The 25670-nt window shown below is 31.1% G+C and overlaps 1 protein-coding gene across 2 annotated transcripts in view; it reads left to right on the top strand.

Moving 5' to 3' along the window:
* Nucleotides 1-25670, top strand: part of LOC111034034 (lachesin-like) — a 127224-nt gene that overhangs the window by 72308 nt on the left and 29246 nt on the right. For both annotated transcript variants that reach the window (XM_022315054.1, XM_022315055.1), the window contains 2 exons: nt 2173-2463; nt 7001-7066. In XM_022315054.1, the coding sequence (XP_022170746.1) occupies nt 2173-2463; nt 7001-7066 (357 nt within the window). The remainder of the gene's footprint in view (nt 1-2172; nt 2464-7000; nt 7067-25670) is intronic.

Here is a 25670-nt window from a genome sequence, read left to right as displayed (position 1 = left end):
ATTATTTGGAAGTGGAACTAAACACAGTTAATTGATTAACATACTTAATATGTAATAAAGCTAAACTCTATATTTTTCTCTGCAAGGTGATTTTAAATTTTAATATTTTACTGTCTCCGCTATGTTATTTGCATTTTATCTCTTTATAACTTCTTACCAACTTATTCATCGACCGTCGTACCTTTAGCCTTGTATATTTCAATAGAAACGCAATATCGATAAATTAAATTAAAATTGTATTTTCTTAACTCGGTATTTATAACCCTTTGGTTTTGTTATTAAAAAATACGGATTCGATACCACTTATATCAACTTAGGTCTATAGGCACCTATCATAATTTATTAGGTATGCAGTATTTAAAATAATCTTAATAGAATTTTACCGAATATAATGTAATATTATTGAACAAAATCAACCCGTGAGCTACAAATTATATGCCACACCCATAATTTAATACCAATTATCTTCCATAAACGCAACACTTGCAAATGGCACGAAATTAGTCATAGGTCACGTGAAAACTTTTAGTTCACGCATTTGATTATTATTTCCCAAGTTTCGAAAATTAATTTTACACGCTTTTAAGAAAATATTCGTTTTTGATTTAAATATTAAACGACGAAGAATTAACCGAACTCTAGTGACAATTTAATTATCATTGGAGAGATGCATATCATATAATAATTTTAAAAATAAATAATTATTGTTCCTGTAAGTTACTTATGCCAAGAGTACCTACTTATAGTTATAATGTTATGAACTAAAAGACGAGTGTTGTGAAATCTATATAATAACAAAAATAGAAATTAAAACAATATATTTTTTTCGATATAAATTAAACTTATAATCATTATGTATAATTATAATACAAAATGAGTTTTATTTAAACGAATTATATTGTGGTTTTTGTATCCTGCGGTTTATAGTACCTATATTATAATGGACTTTATGAACTTCATAACTAACTAATTACCAATGGTGAAGTAATTTACAAAATATGACATCTGGCATTTTGTTCGTCATCATTTTGACTTTTCGGTTTACGTTTAGCTACTATAGCATATGAACTTTTCAATTTTTGAAAGACCTCGTCTCGAGGGGAATAAACTATACGATCAACGTTAATGTATTTATTTGGGTTGGTTTTGCTTTTATTATATTCATTGAAGAAGTTTACTGACCACTTTGCGAAATTGCTACAGTATTTTTTGACGACTATTGGAATTTATTGACGTATACAGGGTGATTTACCAATCATGCTCATTGCTCACCACCGTGTTTTCATTTAATAATTTATTTATTCTAATTCTAAGTTTTCTTACTCGTTTCTTTAAACTCTCCAAAACAACTCGGTGAAATGTGAAACCAAACATAACCTCTGTATCCTTATTAACTGCATCAAATTTTGACCACAAAACGCCTACCTGTTATCCCCTTTCAACCCTTCAAACATTCCCTTCTATATAAAATTGATTTCCTCCTCAAATATAACAAAATTATTTTCCCTATTTTATCCTTCTTCAATCATTATATAATATATATAGGTTCAAATATTTTTAATTTTAATTTTTTCGATAAATTTTATCATATTTACTACTCTATAAAAATTGTCGAAATGAATAAATTGTATTTTTAAATATAGCAACAACGCTTTCTCCACCAATTGTTGGTATAAGTATTCGATTTTTATTGTAGTTCACTTGGGAGATAAAAAAATTCAATCCAATCCGAATCATATCCAAGGTTAATCGATGTATCGTATTATCTTTACGACATTTCTATTAACATTTCTCTAAAAAAACGTCGAATCCATCTACAATATTTTTTCTACGTATAGATTATTTTACAATACTTTAAATTATTCAGACAAAATATTCTCATAATATTTTTCACTTTATGTTTATTTTATTTTATAATTATTCAGATTGGTAAGTCTCCTAATGGTAATATATTTGTTCACAAGATTCCAAAACCATACCATAACAAATACAAATTGATTCTCAACTTAAACATCTGAAATGATTGTACAGTAAGTTTAGTTAGGTAGGCGGACATAATAATATTATAATTTATATTATTTCAAAAATATAGAACTATCGAGATAAATTTTGTTTCCTATTTTTTTCACATAAAATAGTACTAATACGAATTTTACTTTATCAAAATTTCAGTTTCTCCAACTTTGGTGGTACCAAATCAATTAGTCGGTGCACCTTTGGGCACTGACGTCACCATCGATTGTATGACTGAAGCATATCCTCGACCAATAAGCTTTTGGACATTTCAAGAACCCAGAGGTATAATATTTCCTTGTTTAAAATATCATATAGTTGTCAATGAAGATGGCTACAAAACACATATGAAGCTAACTATACGATCTCTGAGCCCAGAAGATTATGGAAGTTATAGATGTGTCACAAAAAACTCGCTGGGCGAAGCCGAAGGATCCATGCGAATTTATGGTAAGAATATTTTTGTGTATCTACATAATATATCAATATATTAGTATATTTTGTGTGCTTCTTAAATGTTCTTAATTTATTATTGTTTTATACTTTTGAACATTTTAATTTAAAAGATTTAAACAATTAATATTAGGTTTCAGTATTATTATAGTTTTTATATTAAGATGTTCGTGTTTTTTTTTAAGCAGTCTGTTCATAAACTACTTAAAATTGTCTTAAATCAATACACACATTCAACTGTATACATCCATGATAATAAAAAATTGATAACTGATACGCAACTAGTGAAAAAAATGTTTAAAAACGTATGGTTAAATTAAATGTAGCAAAATCATTGAATCATTTTTCGTATTTTGTAGATTTTAAACTTAATTATTCAGTTATTTTGTCATTAATTATGTAGCTTAAAATATTAATATTGTAGCTAATAATTATTATGTATAGTTAATAATAGGTTTGATAACTATTTTAAACATTTGAAATGTTTATTTTTGTGTTACCTACTTGTATTGACTTTCATAGGTTATTTTCAATTATTACCTTACAGTAAAATATTCAATTTTATTTATTGCATCAATCGGTGCTTTCTTGGGTTCCAACTCTTGAGGTTATTGCTTTGTTCGTATTTGGAATATTTAACCCAAAATAACTATTTTTATTGAGCCATTGAGGATAAAATCATTATTATTTTGTGTAACAGTTTTCCATTTACCTGTCGTGAGCCGACCAACTACATTTATAAAAGATACTGGAAAATCTATATTAAAATTATTTTATTGTACATCACAGTATTGAAAAACTCTTTTTTGATTGATTGTATTGTACTTTTTTAAGTTTTCCCTTATTGTTTAATATTATTCTTTTAACATCTAATATTTTTCTGTCTGTCTGCGACTCTTTACACGGTGGTTAATTATTATAACGTTATTAGATTACGTTTTTTAGGAAAAATCAAAAACGTTCTCTGAATGTAGTCGTTACAGTTGTAAGGTATAATTACTTAGTCGTTCATACTCCAAAATAAATAACACATAAATTGCATGAAATACCATACATGACACTTATGACCAATCACATATCGAAAATCCAAATTAAACAACTTGGTCCTTGGACTACAATCGATTACCTACCTATATTACATTTACATTTAGGTAAAAACGTTTACACTTTTATTCCATTGGTTCGTGTCAAATATTATGCCACCGAAATCGTTTGAAAACAACGTGAATGCCCTACTGGGAACGTTCGATTACGATACGATGCACCAAAATATAATATATATACCTACATAAATATTATCATTTATTTGGCATGGTTTGACTGTGTAGGACTAGATTTACGGTATTCTGTGTAATTGCTAATTCGTTGCAAGTTCATTGAAGTTTTCGTTGCGTTACTGATAGTAATTTTGAAAACAATATGAAAGATAGGTATTGAACGGTAATATCGTACTGTAATTATTTTGAAAACAATGTAATAAGTTAGGTATTAGTGAAAATAAAAATAAGAGTTACATCCCTTTGAAGTATTGAAACTTTATAACTTATAACTCATACGCACATACCATAAATACTATATTAATCATAGCGAAATTTGAGAATAATTAAACTATAGTCACAACTAGAGTTATATAGAAATATAGAATGGCGTAACAGTGTAACATTATTATGTAGCATTAAAATACACCATAAAGGTATTACAATATAATACAATTTAATATATTATATGTCGGGTTACATAAGAAAAAATGATTAAATTAATGGTTTACTAAAATTTAATGAACCAATCGTGGGACACTAAATCATGCTTAAGAGACAAATTGGTTTACTATTGATTCATATAAATATGTTTAATGATGGTTCATACAACCCGGCATAAGTGTATTATTTTAATTTTAAAATAATATATACGTCATAAAAAACCACATAATGTTATTTATTACCACTGTTATTTTTATACCCATTGTATAATACAAACTTAACCTAAAAGAAACTGAAAAAAATAAAATGTTATAAAACATACATGATGTTTTTGAAGTGATATAAAAACATAGTGCTATTCACATTCGTATTCTACAAAGAGCACATCAATTTTTAAACTTTCTATATCAGTTTCAAACTACAAAAGAAGCATTTATATATTATATAAATATAGTATCTAAGAGTTTATGACATAAGTTCTAATAAATCTTGTACCCTTATGCATTTAAATGACAGTCTTCGTAAAATTTCAAATATGTACTTGGGTTGAATCGAAAAATAAAAATTTCAGATTAGAATCTATCATTGATAGAAATTAATTCAAAATGTAAATAGTTGGTTAAAATACGCCAACAGCTTACAAGTTATTTGTTGAAAATAACTGTACGGATTGTCAATATTAAATTAAGGTAAATATAAAAAAATTACCTAGTCAGGAACTTCTTACAAACTTCCCAATTGTAAAAAAATAACTGTGAAATAATCATCAGTGTAATAGTTGTATTTTGAAACTTAAGAAAAAAATGAACAAAAACTTGTAAACATCTATAATAACATGTTGCACAATTTAAAATTATTTGTACACAATTTAATTGATTTTGAAAATAAAATAAATATAAACCAAACACCAATATAATTCTTAGAAGTTTTTGTTTGAATAAATTGTTTTTATATTGGTTAATCGTAAGTAAAAAGCAAACATAAAATACATTGAAAGTTTTCATGTTTAAATAGATTACAAACTTTTTGTAAAAATAATTGAAAAATATAATTTTTAATAAGTGTTAAAATAGCAAATTAATAAGTCTTTATACATTTTTTTAAAAAAATATTACAGATTCAAACATTTTTTTTATTAATATTAAATAATATTTTGTGTATTATTTGTATAAACATGTGTATATATACATATTATTATTATAAAGTAAATTATATTTACTTTAACAATTGAAGTAAATATGTTTAAAAATGTGTTTACTCTTTACAATATTAGATTTTTTTAATATACCTGTATTAAAAGAACCCACTCACTTATTCTCAAAATTAAATTTTAATGAATTATTAAACAACAATTTATGTTTACTTTTTGACCAACATTTCAAAAGGCCTCGTGTTAAAACTTCTTCGTAAGTTTTGGAATACAATTATTAATTTTTAATTGGGTCTGAAAACGGTGATTTCCGCCTTATCGTCGGCAATTAAATTAATATTAATATTACCTACTTCTTAATTGAGTGGTAATTCACAGAAGAAATTTGACGATCTTCGTAAACTTAAGCGACGTGGGCTGAATTTATTTCATCATTCTTAATACAGGTTTTCTCCAATTGAAGTAAAGCTTTTGGTTTTTATTGGTATGTCCGTGAACTGAATATGATTATTTCTTATTTTACTTTCGATTAGTTAAAAGTTCATAATTTTCTAATTGGTAAAACGTGGAGAATATCTGATCATAAACAGACGATGTGCGAAGGCGATTATTCATATTTTTTTTTAATAATCATGGTCTTCTCTAGTTGCTTTATAGACAATTAATAATCATATTATCGTATCGTTTCGTTTCGTTTCGTTTCTTTATTCGAAAATAACGTTAAATTGATTGCGCTTTCATTATGTTTATATCAATTAATAATTATTATTTGCACAGTACTATAGGTAAATATAATTAATTATTTTATGCCTATTTAAAATAACTGCTAAATATATTTATTTGTTGTATATTATACTATTCTTTGAAGGTATGAAAGAAACAACTGCAAGATATTTCCAGATTTTAAACAAATTTAGTTATGATCGTATATTGTTAAAAATAATAACTGTCTAGTTGCACTAAAATAATTACTTCATAGCAAGTACCTAAATATTTATATCGTATCATTTTTTCTTATTAGTGCAACCACAAGACATCTCTAGGTTTTATTTTTTGGTTTTGAAACCATACAAATTTGATTTTTACTATATTGAAGACCTCGGGGAAACAACAAAATGGGTCCCAATTTTTCCGAAAGTGACTTGTCCATTAAATCGTTTTTATGGAAGAAATACCTTCATATTGGTACAACCAAACAAATCTGATTATTCTCTCTTGAGTTATCATACGTTTGGTAAAATTACTTTCTGTGGTAATAAACGGGATAACTAGTTTTTAAATGATTGCCCTTGCGACGAAATTTCAAGAATTGCAAAATATTGACTTATTTTATTGTTGCTTCAAGTTTGTGTCGGAATACTATTTATGCAGATTGAAAATCGATCAAAATATGATTTTTGCAAGTCTGGTCTTTGCTCTCAGATCTCCATTTATCACTAATTAATATTTATTTTAATATTGAGATTAAACACGTCCCGTAAGTGCTTATATTTTGTCTTTGTAATGATGTTCAATAAATAGACCTAATAAAGGTTACAATATAAATGGTAGGTAATCATAATAGTATACTTAGTTGAAAAATAATATTAAAATAATATCACAATTCACATAAATTATTGTGTTAAATTTAAAAAACGGTTTTTATTTTTGTTACTATAAAATCGTTGTGTATTATTGTTTTCAGAAATTCCAAGACCGTTTCAAAATCCAAAAAGTACATCAGGATTACTGAATGAAGCAGCACATATAGGTAAGCCATTTCATTGAAATAATAATTTCTTAACATATCTATTTCTAAATTTGGTTGAATTAGTTTTTAAGGGTCTATAGACATTCCTTTTTATAATTTTTAACGCTTCGCCCTATACCTACACGATTTTTGAACGTACAAAACTGTAACAATTATTATAATATAATTTATGACGTATATTACGTCATTATGTACTACGTTGTTTAAATATATTTATTAAGTTTGAAATTATCATAGTTCGATATATTGTATATAGTTCTTTGCCGGTACTCGGTTAAAATATATTTTACTGCAGGATTTAAAGACATTAATCGAAAAAAATTATGTATACTATTATTAATATATATTGTATGTTATATAATATACTATATGTTATATATTACTATACTATATGTTATACATATAATTATAAATATTATTAATGTGCCTACTAATTGTAGTTAATTTAATTGCGAATCGGGTTACGTACTATAAATTATTTTAAACGCAGGGAATCTGCTACAACCTGCACTGTTAACCGCTTAGCTCCCAAATTTGAATGGCCAAAATAGTATTACTATGTGTCCAAGTGCATAGTCACTACAACACATCCATTTAGCCATACATCGCAGAGAATCGCATAAATAATTGTACGGGTAAACGTAATGGCGTAATGGCATTCGCCCCCCCAAATGGTCTATTACAATAACAATATGAGTTAAGAGATTTTATAGGCGTCGTCCTTTCCTCTTGAGAATTACATTACTATTATAATATTCAGTATTGACCTTAATCAACTCGATAGTTAAGCTGTTGTGTTTGATTAATTGTTAAGTTTTGTAAATTTAATATTATAATGCAGTTGTGTCGATGTGCTGATTTTTACTTATCTATATCTATACTACTATATAAAATGAAGTATCTTTCTTTTGTTCGGGATATACTCCCAAACTACTTATTAAATCACCGTGCAGATTTTTTTAAATTAAAGAGGACATCACAGAGAAGGTTTTAGGCATAAATGTAGTCCGATAAAGTTAATAAATAATAAGTTATTATTAATTAAAATAAACGTGTAAATTGTATACCTATACCTTTTTAGTAAGAAATAGTCGCTGGCTAAATATTAAATTAATATCTGAGAAATTTAGCAATATCGAAGCATTGCCGGGTCAGCTAGTTATTATCTATTAGCAAGTAATATGAAGGAGTGCCGTGGCCAGCAATTTTTTTCGGGGGTAAGCGGAAGGGGACAGCCCTTAACCCCCCCCCCCCTCAACCATAGCAACGCCACTGATATGATGTGTTACAAATGATTTCGGTAAACTTCCGAGGTCAATGGATTGCGAATAAAACATTTCCGGAGGGATAACGATACTGAGTTTGGTTCTAAGCTTGACTCGATCAACACGACCGTACTTGATTAAATTTCTTCGTCTATAATTAACTTAACTGTTGAAGTTTTTACGGTTATGTGCAAAGCTGAAAAATTCAAAACAAAACCTTTCCTGGGTACCGGGACTAGTCTTCGACCGATAAAATACTTAGTTTGCGGTCCTAAACATATCTACAAAAGAATATAATATTAATTTATGAAAATCAGATCACCACCATTTCACTTAAAATAATATCACAGAATAACCAGAACAATCAATGTTCTAAGTATAACTTCATGAGTTCTTATGGGGAGTAGATTTGCTATAACCTGTTGATGGATCAGTGTAGCCTGTGTAATGATAATAATCAATTGCACAACTTAATGATACATTAATTAATGTCGTAGATAAAAATAAAATATTCATCACGTTTAATTTAAATATGAATCAAAAATATGTAGGATCAGTTTCTTCAGCAGCAAAAAAATAATTTTAAATTACGTTCGAATTCTGACTACACTGATATACCTATCATTTTTCGTCGATTTTCGAGTTCTCATTAAATGATCCTTCTTGTAGTTCTGTGATATTACACAAATTAAACATACATTTTTACGACGAAATTCGCCTTGACTCTAGTACATCCAAGGACGCATATCTACTGTGTAAGATGATATTACATTTTATCGAGTTAATAATATTCACTTTTATATAAATATATTTTATTTTTAAGTATATCGACGATTCTAGGAAATAGCTTTTTACCGTACTAAATTGTTTTAAGCTTTAACCGTTTTCAAAACTCGATAAATAATATTATAATATCATGTTTAGAAAAAAGAAACAATATATATTGTACGATTTATCGAATTAAATCAACCTCGACGTTAAAATATGTCGAACCTACATATTTTCTATGTACTCACTTCGACAGTATTCATCATAATACGAGCATATTTTAAATACTGAGTGAAGTGAAAAATGTAATAATCTTGCAATGATGTGTGTATATTTTATTTTATGTGAGTGTCTGGTACTCTGATAAAACAAAAAAAAAATGTACTTCAGCCTTCAACGTAGAGATTGATTTCTGATAACGAATTTTATCTCATATTAGTACTTTGGGAGAGGAAAGTTCATGGATAAGGTAGGTAAGAAATTCTCAATACTTTTTTCAATAACAGGGAAAAAAACAAATAAATATTGGATAATCTAGAATATTTATACGGTACGTCCATTTTTGACAAAATTTTTTTTTTCAATTTTTTTTTTGCAATTTAAAAAGAAATAACAGAAGAGACTGGAAACTACCACAAATATTACTTCATGCTATAGCATTTTTAAAAATTTTAGCTTTTTTTGATATTTTTTATTGTTTGATGATTTTATGTACCTATTTATTTTTTGTTTTTGTACATACAATATTGTTCTTTATCGGTCAATAAGCTTTAAAATACAATTTTACTCATAGGTTGTTTTATACCAATTAAAAAAAAACATCAACAAATACCAAGTTAATAAATTTCTTTTGATAAGCATTTGAAGTTGAAATTTAGAAAAATTTGTTTAAGTCCCAAAAATATGCAAACTAAAAATGTATAACATTGTCAATTGCAATAGATAAGGTGAAACGAGTTTAGAATAAATGTTGCATATATTTTCAAAATTTTTATAACTTTATTTCAAATTTAATCATTATTTCAAGAAGTCATCTGTAAGTTACTTATATACTATTCTACACAATTCACATAGTATTGAAAGTGCAGGTTTCAGACATCAATATAATATATATTAATATTACGTATAATTGTTCAAAATTTTCAGACGACCAACTTAACCAGGAATCCTTTTCTTTTTTTTTTTTAAACCTCCTTATTGCCTTCTGACAAGCATGTTATATTTAAAGAGACAGGATCACGTGTAGTTTTATTTATAATTTACAGCCACAAAAATAACGGCAGAGTGCCGCGTAAAATTTAAATGTGATTTATACCTGTGTGTAAAGTGTGCACTGTTATTCGAAACAAGAGCTGCGTACAATATTATGTTCAGCTCAATTTAATAGAATGCCGACGTTGTCATACATAAAATACCTTTTACGAATTGATGGATCACAAATTTATGTGAAATTATACATGCTAAACAAAAATTAATAATTTTATAAAAGAAGTAGGGGTATGTAATTGAAAAAAGAGACAATTTGAAACACATACTAATGGATTTATCAATAAATTGATTCCAACGAAAAGTAAATTGTGAATGATTTCATCACTTCTATAAACAGTTAAAATATTAATATGATGATATTATTATAGTAATAGTATAAATAAATAATATATTATATCATATTATACCATACCTATATGTAGTATATCATATCGATAAAAAAAAATGTAGAAAAAAAAATTAGATTGACAAAATACTAATAAAATTGTTCAAATGTAGTAATTGTTATTCTTTTACATAAAATCAATTTTTGAATAACCGTTCTATTGCATTACCAATTCGTATTTGAATAAATAATTCGATTTCTGTATAACTTCACTTGATTGAAAATAAAAAAATCTAATACAAATATTGCATTATTATTGTTGTCATAATTTAAAAAAAATATTTTCTACCAATGATAACTATAGAAATTAATTTAAAACCTATTACCTACACGGCAACACAGTAGTATTGTGTTAAATAATAATAATAAAGTAAAACCGAGAAATGATACGTAAACAGTATAATATACGATAGATTTCTTCGAGGAAAAACAGGTGAAAGATATGATTTTTTTTCTGAATTCCAAGAACAACCTCGAAACGGAATAAATTACATGGTAACTGATATCGTAACGAAAGAGATGGAGAGAAACATCACTATTGGTTTTTAATTTCGATATGAATACACAGCTCAGAATACTCCCATTGTACAGGGCGATTTACCTTGCATGCTCCACCCCATATTTTCTTTTAATAATTAATTAAATAAAATTCTTATTTTTGTAATTTTTCGTAAGTATTCTAGAGAATACATGTTTTCGATTATTTCGATTTTTTTTTTTTTCATTTACATTATGAAGTGTCCTGTACGTTACAAACGACCTTCTTTTATAATAATTTTGTGTGCAAATTAGTGATTAATATTCTACAAAGGAATGTTTTGAATATTTAATTTGTCTAAATTCGAATGAGAAATGTTCGAGTTATTTCTTATTAAAAAATATATACCAAGGATCCAATAGTCTTTAAAAATGGTTTTACAAAAACGAAATAGATGCATCATTGGATCTTGTATATTTTATTATACTTGAGGCATTTATATAAACTATAATATTATATTGATTGATTAAATACACTGACATTTTCAAATCATCATGTCCTTACATCTTCCAAAGCTATATTATCATACAATGAAGAAACTATTACCTATGTCTTTATCCTTTTTACATAAAAATGTTAAATAAGTAGCCAAAAAAATATACTTGAATTTTGTTTCGGAAAAATTAAAGTTTTCAAAATAGCTGTCACCTGTTTAACATTGTTAAAAAAAAACTTGATTCTTATTTGTAAAAAAAAAGAATTAAATATCGCCTCAAGACACTCTTTTAAAATGGCAACTTCACACAATAAATATTTGTGAATATAATTTGGAAATACGGCCTTTAAAAAAATCTGAATTCAAATAAATTCATTATTAACAAAAAAAAAAATGGTGGGGCTCAAGTTTGGTAAATCGCTCTGTATACGATACAGCTACAAGTACACTTGTTATTATTATATTATTATACGCGCACTCACATCCGTGTTGACCTAGCCTAACCAAAGCGTTTCTTAAAAATACTACACTTGTGTACGTCACCAATCTAGTTTAAGTGATTTTATCGGTCCAGGGGGGTGTAGGCAATACTTTTATTTTTAGATTACCCGGAAGAGGTGTACGTACTTACCTTGTAATATAGGTTTAATGTGGAAATTTCGCTCTACCGCCACTCGAAGTATTACAACTGCGTGACACGACTTATCGGCCGACATCTGCTGCTGCACCGCTCCCGACCGAGGATGACCCAAGTCCGTCCCTCACAAACGGCTTGTTCTCATTTTTGTCGCTTACCATATTAAGGAAAAACGTCAAAGGAAATCCTTCCGACGATCGTATATCTTATTATATATACCATATACTATGATACCGTCCGAGATGTAGGTATCTGCTCCACGATAGTTCTTGTCCATTAATTTTGTTTTTAATTTAAACGATCTTTGAAAATAATTATTTTGTAATTATTATGGTACAACGCTGATTGATTTATTTGTCAGTCTTACGCGTACTCCCAAGATTTGAAATAATCGAAAATTATTATAACAAGGCTCACTTTTTGTAAAAAAAAAAAATGTATTGATACGTATTATTACCAACTCGTCGTGAGCGCATAAAAGCAGAATTGCAAATAACTTTCGAGCTGTAAGAGGACGGCTTTACTCGCAAGTGTTTTATTTTGCAGTAACCGCGTATTACATTGACGTATACATCATAGTAACTTTGGGTTCGTTTTATTTTGTTGTTTTCAATTATAAAGTTGAAGTCAAGGATATCGTCATGGGAATCTGTATCGTGAGCTGTTAATGATTTTTTAAATGTTGATGTGAGTTATAACTTATAAGTTATAACACTATGTAAAATATTATAAGTTTAAAATTACCTTTAGTAAGGCGATTAAATAGACCTTTAAATTGTATAATAGATAAATTCACTCTTGCGTTAAAATTAAAGGTGCAAATTGAATTCTGCTGAACGTGAATTTTGTTAGTGTTACCTTCTCAAGTAAAAAAAATAAAACAATTTTATGATATTATTATGTGCACATACAATTTTTAGAAAAAAATCTGGAATATTTTAACGATAACATCACGTATAGCTCATTATTTTCAAAGCGAAAATATAAACTTTCAAAGTAATTTCATTCAAACTAGTTATCAACATTTTGGTTGGAATATCAAGTATCATAGCATCATAGTTAATAAAATAATAGATAGAACACTCCAATATCAAGTACTTATCGTGGGGTCGCTGCAGTATTTTTCGGGGAAGAGAGATGAACAGTTTTTGCCTTTTTTTTAACGAGAGACAGACAAAATGGGCATTTTGCGGTTATGTACAAACCATTGAAAATAATGAGACGCATATATTCTTAAAGGCTTATCTCTAAATTTCCGTTCGATAATCATTGATATTCTATCCATTCTTTTATTATCTATACTGTAGTACATATTATGTAATGTTGACAAATATCAACTGGGTAAATAACTTATCAATGTCTTGACAGAAATGTCACGTACCTACCGCAGCTATTTCCACGTCGATAATGATTTTGACTTTGCATTATTACATTACAATGCATTATTATAATAGAATATTTCATACCTGCTATCGTCACAATATTTACATGATATTTTACGTGTCTCTCGGAAAATCGACTTTTTTTAACGTACGACCGAAAATATATCGCCGCAGCTATTGTTCGTCGTTTTTCCAGCTGCGCTGTATATCACGCCGTTTTTTAGACGGAGACTTGTACAGCCGCGTCGTCTCAAACAAAAACCATAAAATAATCTATAATAATACGCAAAACCACGAACCCCAAAAACCAGCGGCCACCCGCGGACTCGTGCGGGTACATAATATCGTGTACACCACAGTACATTACATTATATCATGTCGTGCATAGTAATATATATGGCGCGTCGCTGATTTGCATAAGTCACGCGTTTGTTAGTCGCTGTCGGAGACCACCGCTGTGTGACGTCCCATATTGCAATATGGAGCGGCGTGGGTATTGTACGGGATGCGCTTGCGATGTGCTCGATGTCGACATAATATTAATATGCGAGTGAAATGAGTATATGTGTATATACCTATACCTATATTGCAATGGTATGTTGTACAGCAAACACCGGCTCGATCGGCGCGATGCATCTGACGGCGATGTGTTTCCGGCAAAGGGCGGAAGATTGCGTTTTATCGCGACACATACGCTCGACAGCCAATGGAGAGGGGAGCCCGACGATATATATATATATATAATATACATGTTAATAAACCCGTGTGACATATGAATTTGTGTGTGTGTGTGTGTGTGTGTGTGTGTGTGTGTGTGTGTGTGTGACAGAGAGGGGAGAGCAGAGGGATAGAGGTTCGTAGTTGCGATCGATAGTTACGTATAATAATATAGTGCTCTATGACATTATTACATACATTTTACCCGCTACACTGTTATCGTGTGATGACAATAATAATAATAATAATAATAATAATAAGCGCACACTTAATGTGTTACAATATTCTAGCGACGGGCAACACTAAACCGTACGCAATTGCGCATCGAGACGATTACACGATATTATCATTATAAAAAGCGGTAGTATTACTGCTGCGCGTTCGGCCGTTTACCGCCGCAACGGTGAATAACGGCTTTCCGTTAAAGTGTTTTTTAACTTGACTCGCGTTAAAAGCTGCCAAGGCGTATAGCATATATACCTATATGTGCACAGTAGATCGTATACATGCCGATAAACTGCACTAACCCTTTTAACGTAAGGACATTACGGGTCGAGTAAAAAATCGGCTACACACTTTTCAGCGCACAGCTGCTGTCCTGTGGAACGCGTGTAGGACACGCCATAGGTGTCTGCAGACATTGCGCCCGACGATGTCGTCATTTCGAGGAGACATCATTGACTATTGCTGCAGCAGTGTGATGCTTACTCATCGGCCTCGACTCGATGCGTCATTTGATTTACGTGGACAGGTGTCAGCTAGGTGTGTATATGTCGTATCCCCCGAAAACCTCTTTTGTTCAACAATGTGTATTGTTTATTTATCATATACGGTTCGATAGGACGCAAACGCGCAATCGGTTCCCGGGTCAATTAAAGCGTACGTATTTGGTTCCCGAAAAAAAAACACTTTTCAGTATACAACCGTTCGAATTGGTTTCCGAATAAAATTCCTCGTCAGTTTATCAGTACACCTACGACTCGCTGTTATACAAGATACGTATACGTATACAATCGACAATCTCGTAATGTTAATAACTTTTACTTGTTCGCATAATTTGGAGTTACTCAGCAAAATGATAACAGTGTTTGGAACTTTTAAAAGTTGCCCGAAACTATTTTACCAGATTTTTACCATCCATGGCGTGGAAGATAACAATTATTTTCCCTTAGATTTTTTTCCTACTGCCCAATAAGAACAGTACTATACTTATGTACAAGCATTTCGATTTATAGAACATCATATTTTTTTGACCATTTTTAACCATACCTAGGTATTCGAGATAGTGTTTGAACTATTCAAACTTATATGAAGGTATTAGCTAGGTAGACTAGAGCTTAGTTAGACTAAGTCTGAATAAATGGAAAGGAAATTGTTGCTGGTTGAATATATCATAATAATTTGAAAAGTTAATTTAACAAGGTTGTATTATCATGAAAGCTTGCCGGTATCAATTCATATGTTGTCTGTAGACAACCCTGGAACCAATTCGTGGTCGTCCCGATAGGAATCCAGTGGAACGTAGTCCGGTCACACGTCATAGATTTTTGACAGTAACTAAACTGTACTATGGTTATAGTTTATTTAATATTATGTTAAACCGGTGTACCTACACTCTACAGGCTGACCGTGTTATGGTCAGTCTTGTGAAAATACAGAATTATTCGATTTATTTTTTTTATGTACAGTCACCGTTTCACGACATTTACAAAATGCGTGATTCTCAAAGCTTTCGTCTGAAAATCGATATAAGTTATACATTTTAAAAATATTTGCTTCAAATAGGTATAGACCGATATTCGTGAGCATGTTGTCGTTTTACACGGTGGGATAGATAAAAATATATAGTTTTAGATCAATACACCAGCGTATAAGCAGCTGAAGAACAGGTGGTGATTAACGAAATTTTAAGACAGGTGGGTAGGTAGGCAGATATAATAATATACCGAGTACGTATTATTTTACGTTAGGCGAAAAAATAACGATTAATCGTAATTAAACGCTTAACCGAATGATAAATATGAATATATTTAAATCAACGATCCGTGCAATTAATAATAATAATCATTACCGGCTATTAGCGGGGGGAAAAACATGTAGGTATATAATAAACATATTATATTATAATCGTGTATTCTTGAGGGAAAACATTAGAGAAACAAATTCTTCTTTTCCGGCTCGTTCGCAGGACCATTAACGCCCGTCGCCGCAAAAACAACGAGGACGACCATTTGTTTCCTCCTCCGGCCGTTATTAATTTCTTCGCCGGCCTCGCGCCTCCCGACAATCTGAGGTCGGCGTTCATTCCGGCATCGTTGTTTTGGTTTTCTTAATGGCACTGCAGCTGCCCGAGAGGAGCAGCCCCAATAAAACGCCTCCCTAATTAAACGATTCGCACCCGCCAAATGTGCTCTGCCCCCAGCTCAGTCGACCCACCGTAATGCAGGGGTGAGCCGCCGTCCCAGCTGGGTTTTTCCCTTTGTATAAGCGCACACGTACCCGAAAGGATATCGGAAAGAATCGAATTTTGACCATAACAAGACGATATAATAACACAACATTATAATACATCTCACCCCCGACGGTAGAAAATTGTGAAAATATGGTAATATTTTCTCATTTCTGGTTCACCTATACTTGACAACACCCATCAATCGTTGCCAATACCTTTTTCGAAATTCTATTATGATTTTTTTTTTTTGTGTGTTAGACACATAAATATTTTCGGAAGAACGACCGAAATTATTTAAAACTTAAATAACACATCGTACGACTGCGATTACGAAAAACAAATTTTTAAGATAAATTATTACTCCGATATTAATGGTGCGGTTTAGGACTCGAGGTTATAGGAAGTATTTGTATTTGAAGAGTTCAGACAGCATTTTATTACGTGTCCACTAGATTTGCTCGTACTTGACCGTCGAATAACTATGTTTTTTTTTTTTTATACTCATGATTATAATACTGTTTTTGATATTTGGTCAAATATTTTAAAACTATATTAATCAAAAATTGACCGGCTTTAAATACACTGCAGTGAAAAATAAATTACTTAAGAAGCTTTAAACTTACTCAATAACCATCTGGAAAAAGAAATTCATTGAAAAAAATCTTCGTTCATAATAAAAAAGCTTTTAAGCCTCACGCCAATACTGTATTTCACATATATACCGCGTGTATCAGATATATATGGTTGTCCGTGATGCCCTTATTTTTTTTTTTAATAACGATGACAACTTACTGTATTTCTGTAAGCACGATTTTCTTATACTATAAAGACCGTGCTAGAAAATCACAATAATATGTTGTTCATTAAATTGATTTTAATCAATGGTTATTAAATATTGCAAATGTTTTAATTTTAAGCAATTTAAATAACACGGTTCACAATAATATTAAGATTAAGTATTTGACATTCAAAAACATTAATTGTTCAATGATTTTAATTCGTTGATAAATATGATTAAAAAAATTTAAATGTTGATCAATCAAAAATATCTATATTTGTATGGAATTTAGATAGCCAACTAAATAGTCACAATTAAATATTGTAAATATTGAACACTTAAACACGTACATTTTACTATTTTACCAAACAAACTAGGCAAAGATTGAGATACCAGAGTTACGATAAAGGTACTATAGTAGTATTATAGTGTACTACTATCATAACGTTAATAATCGGTAATTTGTAAAATCGATTGTGTACCTAGGCTATATTGGTCGTTAAAATCGAAATTGTTGACTAGAAGTCATAAATAGGTATTTATTAATTTATTATTTATTAGTATATATTAATATATGTAATTTTGATCAATGAATTGAATAAATATCAAATATTTACGCAGATAAATTGTTTTAAATGCAAATAAAGTTAATAATAGGTAGATTGTTTAATACCCTTTAAAATGATTAAAAAAAAAAAACACTAAATAAAAATATTATTCAATCCGCATAACTTTTAATATTCGGTACATTTTTTTTTATTTGTGTATTCAAATTTACGTTTTCCTAACTAAAAAAAATCAGATTATTAATCAAACATTACATTAGTTTATGTGCGTCAACAAGGGGACTGAGAGTTCTATTTTATGAAATCGTAACGAAAAGCAATACACTTACCGTTATTTTTAGTATCACTATCTACAGTATTATTATTGTTGAGTGTTGACATAGTTACTGTGGTGGGAAATATTACTAAAATCGATTATGCACAATAAGTAATAGTGACATATTATTATTAATTTTTTTGATTTTTGACATGTTTTCATAAAAGTGAAGACTTTATTTATTTTATTGCACACTTTTTCTATATAAATTAGGTACAACATTCAATTTTTTTATTCAAGCTACACTTCTCATAAAACTTAATACATTTTATAAATAAGAAAACAAAACAAAACAAAAATAACGTTGTTTTTTTTTTATTTAATGTTGTTCATAAAATATATTGAAAAAAAAATGAATATTACAAGCACAACGTTGATATTATAATATATTTTGGTTTTTGGTTACATCTAATTCAATTAACATTAGACATGAATACTATAGTGATAAGATCAGAAACCTAGAAAATAATAGCAATAATTGGAATTTTCTATACGACGTATATTTACTTTGTATACAATTCATATTTTTTCTTCATAATAATTATATTTTATCTATTTATTATAATTTATGTTATTTTCTTAGAAATATTACTTTGATTTTATACATTTTTGCTGTAAGGTCAAACATATTATGACACAGAAATAGCAATTGATGTCAATTATCCCTCTCAATTGTGGTTTTTTTTTTATCGTCAACAAGTCCTGTGAAGTGTCATCATTCACAACCAATTATTTTATACTTATGCTACCTTAACCTACATGGCTACATCTATTTAGATCTATTTATATTTATAAATGTTAGGAAACAAAACAATACAAAAACAATTCAATTTCCATCTCTTATGCCATTACACACAATGAGACGTATTACTGTTTTGGATTATGTACAGATAATACACTATTATACATATATATGTATACAATATACATGGTGATCCAACAAGTATGCTCAACCCCCTTTTTTTTATTTAATTGTGAAGTTTTTCAAAATCTGATTTTTGGAATCTTGAAATATACTTAAAGACAATATTTTCATATTATTGAGATTTTTTGTGCTACATAAGGAGTGTCTTGTGGTGACACGAACTTTTGTTTTTCAAATGAGAACCCCACTTTTTTTTCTTTGAAGTATTTAGCGGATAATTTTTTTTTTAATTTCGATTTATCGAAATCAAAATTCAAACGAGTGGTTTCCTAGTTATTGGATAATTTGTACTAAGGATAATAGTCTATAATAAGGATATTATGCTCATACAGTTCTACACATGGAATGAGAAAAATAACTAAATAAATCAAGAAGGATTTTTCTTGCTATTTTCCTAAATGTTTGACTAAATAAATATAAAATGACGTATTATTTTATATTATGTGTATAGACTATAGATAACAACGTATACCTACTGTATAAGCATATTATCCTTCTTCCCCATTATTAACTATATTATGCTTAGCACAAAATGTGTAATAACTAGAAAACTACTCGTTCGATTTCAATACATCAAATTTCTCAAAAAAATTATCCGCTAAATAATTTACAGTAAAAAAGTGGGGTTCACATTTGAAAAACAAAAATTTGTATTGCCACAGGACACTCCTTAAGTAGTACAAAAAATCTCAAGAATATGAAAATATGGTCTTTGAGTATATTTAAAGATTCCAAAAATCAGATTTTGAAAAACTTTACAATTAAATAAAAAAAAAGTGAGTTGAGCATACTTGTTGGATCACCCTGTATATATATTTTTTACATGCATACTCTACTTTAGTTATTATTTGTTATGAATTAATTTCCAGCTAAAGGTATTATACATTCGGTTTGTTTTTTAAGAAGCACTTAAACATTACACGTGTAACAAGCAAATCTACCTTTCTTTTTGTAAATCAACAATTTTCCGAATTTATTCTCATGTACCAACATAATCATATTGTTGATATTATAAAGTTGGAGAAAACTATGGACTGAAAAATATTGAGCCTCGGATCACATAATTATAGAGTTTACAAATATTTACATATAATATACTCGATGTTTGCTTTTGCATTTGCCTGTACGAAAGGGATTAAAAGCAAATGAACATTTTAAAGAGTTAGTGTTGGACAATTAACAAAATTATTTAATACAAACGAGATCTTACGAGCACTACGAAAAATGTTCTGAATCTGTCCTCAAAATTATAAAACAAAAAAACAAAAGCTAAAATCTTACAATTGTAGATTCAGAAACGTTATCAGACACTGCAGGTTGATGGACACTCGTCTTGCTTCGTTCATCTCGGTGCGAGAATGAGTCGCAGTGCCGGTACCTAGTGGATAATAATTATTATTTGTATAACGCGATGATGATGGGCATTCGCATCAAATGACCTTCACCGCAACCTTGGTGAAAACTTTACTGGATGAGATTTCTTGAGAATTATTATTACTCATTAGATTCGTCGTTGGTGGTTTTATTCTTACCTACCCCAGAAAATCGAAACGATTTAATTTTAAAACTGTATTTCTTATGATAATAATATGGATGCAGCCAAAAGTAATTTAACCGTATTATATTCACATAAATCCACGTGATATTTGGAGCACAGAATAGTTTCCATTGAAAATGTTTTTTTCGCGGCGGTTGCGGTAATGCATTACTCGCTTTTACTAACAGGTTTCAGTCGGAATATAAAAATTATATATTTATTCGAAGCACTGACACACGGGTCTGGACGCGTAAACTTTATGGGTGATAATATAATCGATTAACGATGTACATCGATATAATATGTATAGCATTATTGTTCGATAATGTAAAGCTGTGGACTTTTTTTTTAGACGAAAATTATCGGAAAACGAGTGCGTTTCTCGGTTATTTTTTCAACACCTTTATTCTTGCCTGCCGACGGCGCGTGTATAGGTGCACCGCCGTTTTTCTATGAATAATTTTAACGGAAAGGAAATTAATGTTTAGACATTAATTGGAGAAGAGTCACACACACACACACACACACACACACACACACACACACACACACACACACACACAAAGCCCGCGGCGCGTTTACCGGGAAATTTACTTCTGGTAACTTTTCGACCCCATCGATCGATTTTTTTTTATTTAAATAATTCAAACCCACCTTTATCTATACGCCCGCAATACGATAAATCACGGTTTTTTTACACACACACACACACACATGCCCACACGTCGCACGTGTGCGCGTGTGTGTGCGTATATAAATACACATATTATACGTAGCCTTATCGACCTGTCATCGCGGAATCTGTTCGCGTCCCGGATCGACGTATCCATATCGTACGTATTGTGCGCGATTGATTCGCAGCGGATGAATGCGCGTCTCTGTGTCTTCGGCGTCGGCAGCGGGTGGGTTCGATATCGCCGATCGTTTCGCAGCCATTACGGGGCGACGACGACGAGTGGGCACATTTGAAACGCTTCGTATCCCCCGTCCCGCGTGTAACCGCCGACAAAGTAATAATATTAATTATCGTACACGGGGCACCACTATAATACATATAATATTATTGTAGCTCGGCAGTCGTATTATATTATTGCATAATTGTGCGCGATATGTGTCGATGTGGGTATCATATAATAATAATAATGTTATTATCTGCGGTTCCTGCGTACGAGGGCGCCCTACCCCCGGGCTCGCGACGATCTAATGATTCGCTGTCAATTACAATTAAACACTGCTGGTACCGCGCTATACCGTAATGCAGGTATACCATATATTATATTATACCGTGTACAGCAATACCGTAGTCGTGTTATATCGTATTATTATTATTATTAGTATCATCGTTATTTTAGCCCGCAACCGCTAAATGTTTGAAACGACGACGGTGCCGACGCACGGCCGCGGCTGATAGACACCTACTACGGCGCATAAATTATATGATAATACAATAATAGTCGTTATCGACATCAAACGAACATTATACATTGACATGGCGCCGCCGCCGATGACATCGCCCGCCGCACAGCTCTTACGCAACGACGACGATATTATCATATTATATTATTTGTTTTCGTTTCGTTATAAAACGTCACGACGACGATGATAATATAATAATGTACCGTATATACCTACTCGCGTGAATGTGCGTGCGGTATCGCATGTGAACCGCTCGAATTCCGCCGAAAGTCGATATCACGACTGCTGTAGTTGTCGGATGATTAAAATACACGACGATACAAAAACTATGATTTTCGAAAAATCCAAACAAAAACAAACGTCACAAATTTATCGCGTCACAAATCGTATGATTCGCGGTACGTGCCTGTTATTGTCTATATATACGCACACGGAATCAGTATAAGACACACGGCCGTACATTTATATCGCCACTAACACTCCAAGCTCCTTAAACCGAAATCCACTTGGAGCTATAGGAGACGCGCATCGATGACGGACGAAAAAAAGCGTACCTATAGACGTATATTATTACGTTAGTCGTTGCGAGAACTGCGACACTCGTGTGGTGCCCGACAACCCTCCCCCGTTGTATCGCGAGAAAATTGTGCTGCTGCGACCCCTATTGCCCGATAAACGACTCTTTTCTTTTTTTTTTTTTATTAGATAAAATAGAATATTTACAATCTGTATAATATTTATACACATACAGTAAGTAAATTTGATAATATAAGAAACAACAACATGAATGGCGTGAGGACGGAGGCCCACCAGTGTGGACAGTGGACACCCTCTATAGCTTGGGGGAGAGGTTTTATTTATTTATTTTTTTAATTAGTGCTGGTCGGGATCCAGGAGATCGCGACACCAGTGTCTTTTTAATCGACGTGGGGGGTTGTTAGGCTTGAATTCACTGGCCAAGTTGGAAATCAATGGATTTGTGTGGTTAGCTGTTTTGGTGTGTAAATTTTTGTAGTAGTTTTTGGCTGTTTTAGAAAGGCTCTTTTAATGTAAAAATGCCGCGTTATGACTTGCAAATAAAATAGGCCTGTTGTGAATACGATAAAAAAAAAAAAAAAACAACTCTTGTCTACGGAATGGCGAGGTTTAATTACGATGATATCGTCTTCTCGGCGATCGTTATTAATTTATTATATTCTTCGACAGTCGTGTTCTCGTCGTATATATATAGTGCGTAATAATCGTCGGTGCCCACTCGGTTATGGTCCGAACACGCGGCGTACAGTCGTATTGTTATCGTCTCGGTTATAATAATGATGTAGGCGAATTTGTCGTGCGATGTTTTTGCCAGTCGGGATGTCTACACGGACAATGGTTTGAGAAGTCTTTGCCGATCTCCTAATACAGTGCGCAGAGTGCCATTATATTGTTTTTAAACGATTGAAATATTTTTAATTAAGCGCCTCGGCGCTGCAGGTACCATCATTCATTGGCCCGGTTTTGTTCGAGAAAATCTCTTGCTTGGTGTGCGCATTCTTTTGGGTAACGGAATTCGTCGGAAGACTTTTTTTCGAATTTACTCCATTTTTGAGTTTGATCACTGCAGTGCGGACGTCTCGTGTTAAATAATTTATGTCGCTTTAGGTGTAACATTATTATGACGAGACCCTAGACATTGACAAGCTCGCATTTTGTAATATCTAATAACACAACAGTCACGATGAGTACGAATTATAACATAATACTCGATGCGTTATATTTTAGTCCGAGACGATGTGACATCTCATTCGATTGTATCGTAATAATTTGCACACGTCATATTATTATTTGCCAAAAACCCCGCTAATTCTTCGACATTGACAAATATTGAATTTCAAGCTTTCTACGTCGTCACGTGACTTCGTTATTCTCCGTTTGGACCTTATATCCTGTTACACGACTGATGAGCTCACGATTTGACCTGGTTATAAGTTACGGGACGTCAGTCCCGATCGGGGATTATAATTCCATACATTAAGATATTGTAATTTGGGTCTTGTTACTAAAATGTACTTTCGAACTAAACCTACAACCATAATAACATCATATAGTATTGGCTCAAGAATGTGTTGAAAACCCGTAATCGTTGGTATGGCAGGGTATTATATATACATATATAGAGCTGTACTGCGCACTGTGATCAAAATCTATACGATCGATCATCGTCGAAACACGCGATACAGTGAAACCTGCATGCTTGACGGACACCTGTGTGGACCGAGGACAGTATTATAATGTCCTCTCGTTTTAAACTATTATTGTTTAAAATAGGCACCCACGGCAATTTACTAGGTGGATACCTGCACAATAATATGGCAGACACTTTTTACGGTCACGTGACTGTCGGTCATACACTAGCTGGGTTCCACCGTACAGTCGATCAATATTAGGTATGTACCGATAAAATATTACATTCCTCTTGATTGCCATTTGGCATTGTTTCGATTCTTTCGCGCGGCTCGCCGGTCACGTTTACCCGAGCATTAGTGCCGATGGTCCTTATATACAATAATAATATTACAATATATTATGTACAATATTATATACTGTTTGCTCCGTATAGTATCCGTTTTCCCGATATACGAACTAATCGGTGAATTCCGAATAAACACATCTCTATGATGATTTTCACCGGATTACTATTGTATTATAGTCCTCTCTCCGCTCGGTAGTATATTCGAGTCGAGACCTATTAAACTGTGTATGTGTTTACAGAGAGATTATTCCGATAGAATAATGAATAAAAAATCATTTCTTACGCCGTCGAATCCTTACCTTATTCCTTCTGGCAGTTCGCCTTTCCGGGCGTTCGAGTGTTATGTACAGGGTGGGGCAATGGGTTCTGACGAATTTTAATCGTAGTTTATTATTCAAGTATTATAAACAAAGTAATGAAACATATTGTATTTTATTCAACATAAAGATTATTTCTAATTGTTGTCAACAAAAATCTTTACTTTTAAAAATTACATTACTTGAGTGGCCATTTTGTAAAAGTCGGCTATCCGTTTTTTCAAAGGTACTGTCTATAACTCTTTGTAGGATATGTAGATCGATGGCTGTAATTTCCCGTCTAATGTTTTCTTTTAACTCTAATAATGTATGCGGATTATTAGTGAATACTTTAGATTTCAAAATATAACGCCACAAAAATAAACCAGGTGGAGTCAAATCAGGA

The sequence above is a fragment of the Myzus persicae genome, unplaced genomic scaffold (assembly GCF_001856785.1).
Source record: "Myzus persicae strain clone G006 unplaced genomic scaffold, MPER_G0061.0, whole genome shotgun sequence".
NCBI lineage: Eukaryota > Metazoa > Arthropoda > Insecta > Hemiptera > Aphididae > Myzus > Myzus persicae.
The sequence above is the reverse complement of the archived record's forward strand: the minus strand, read 5'-3'. Positions and strand labels throughout refer to the sequence as shown.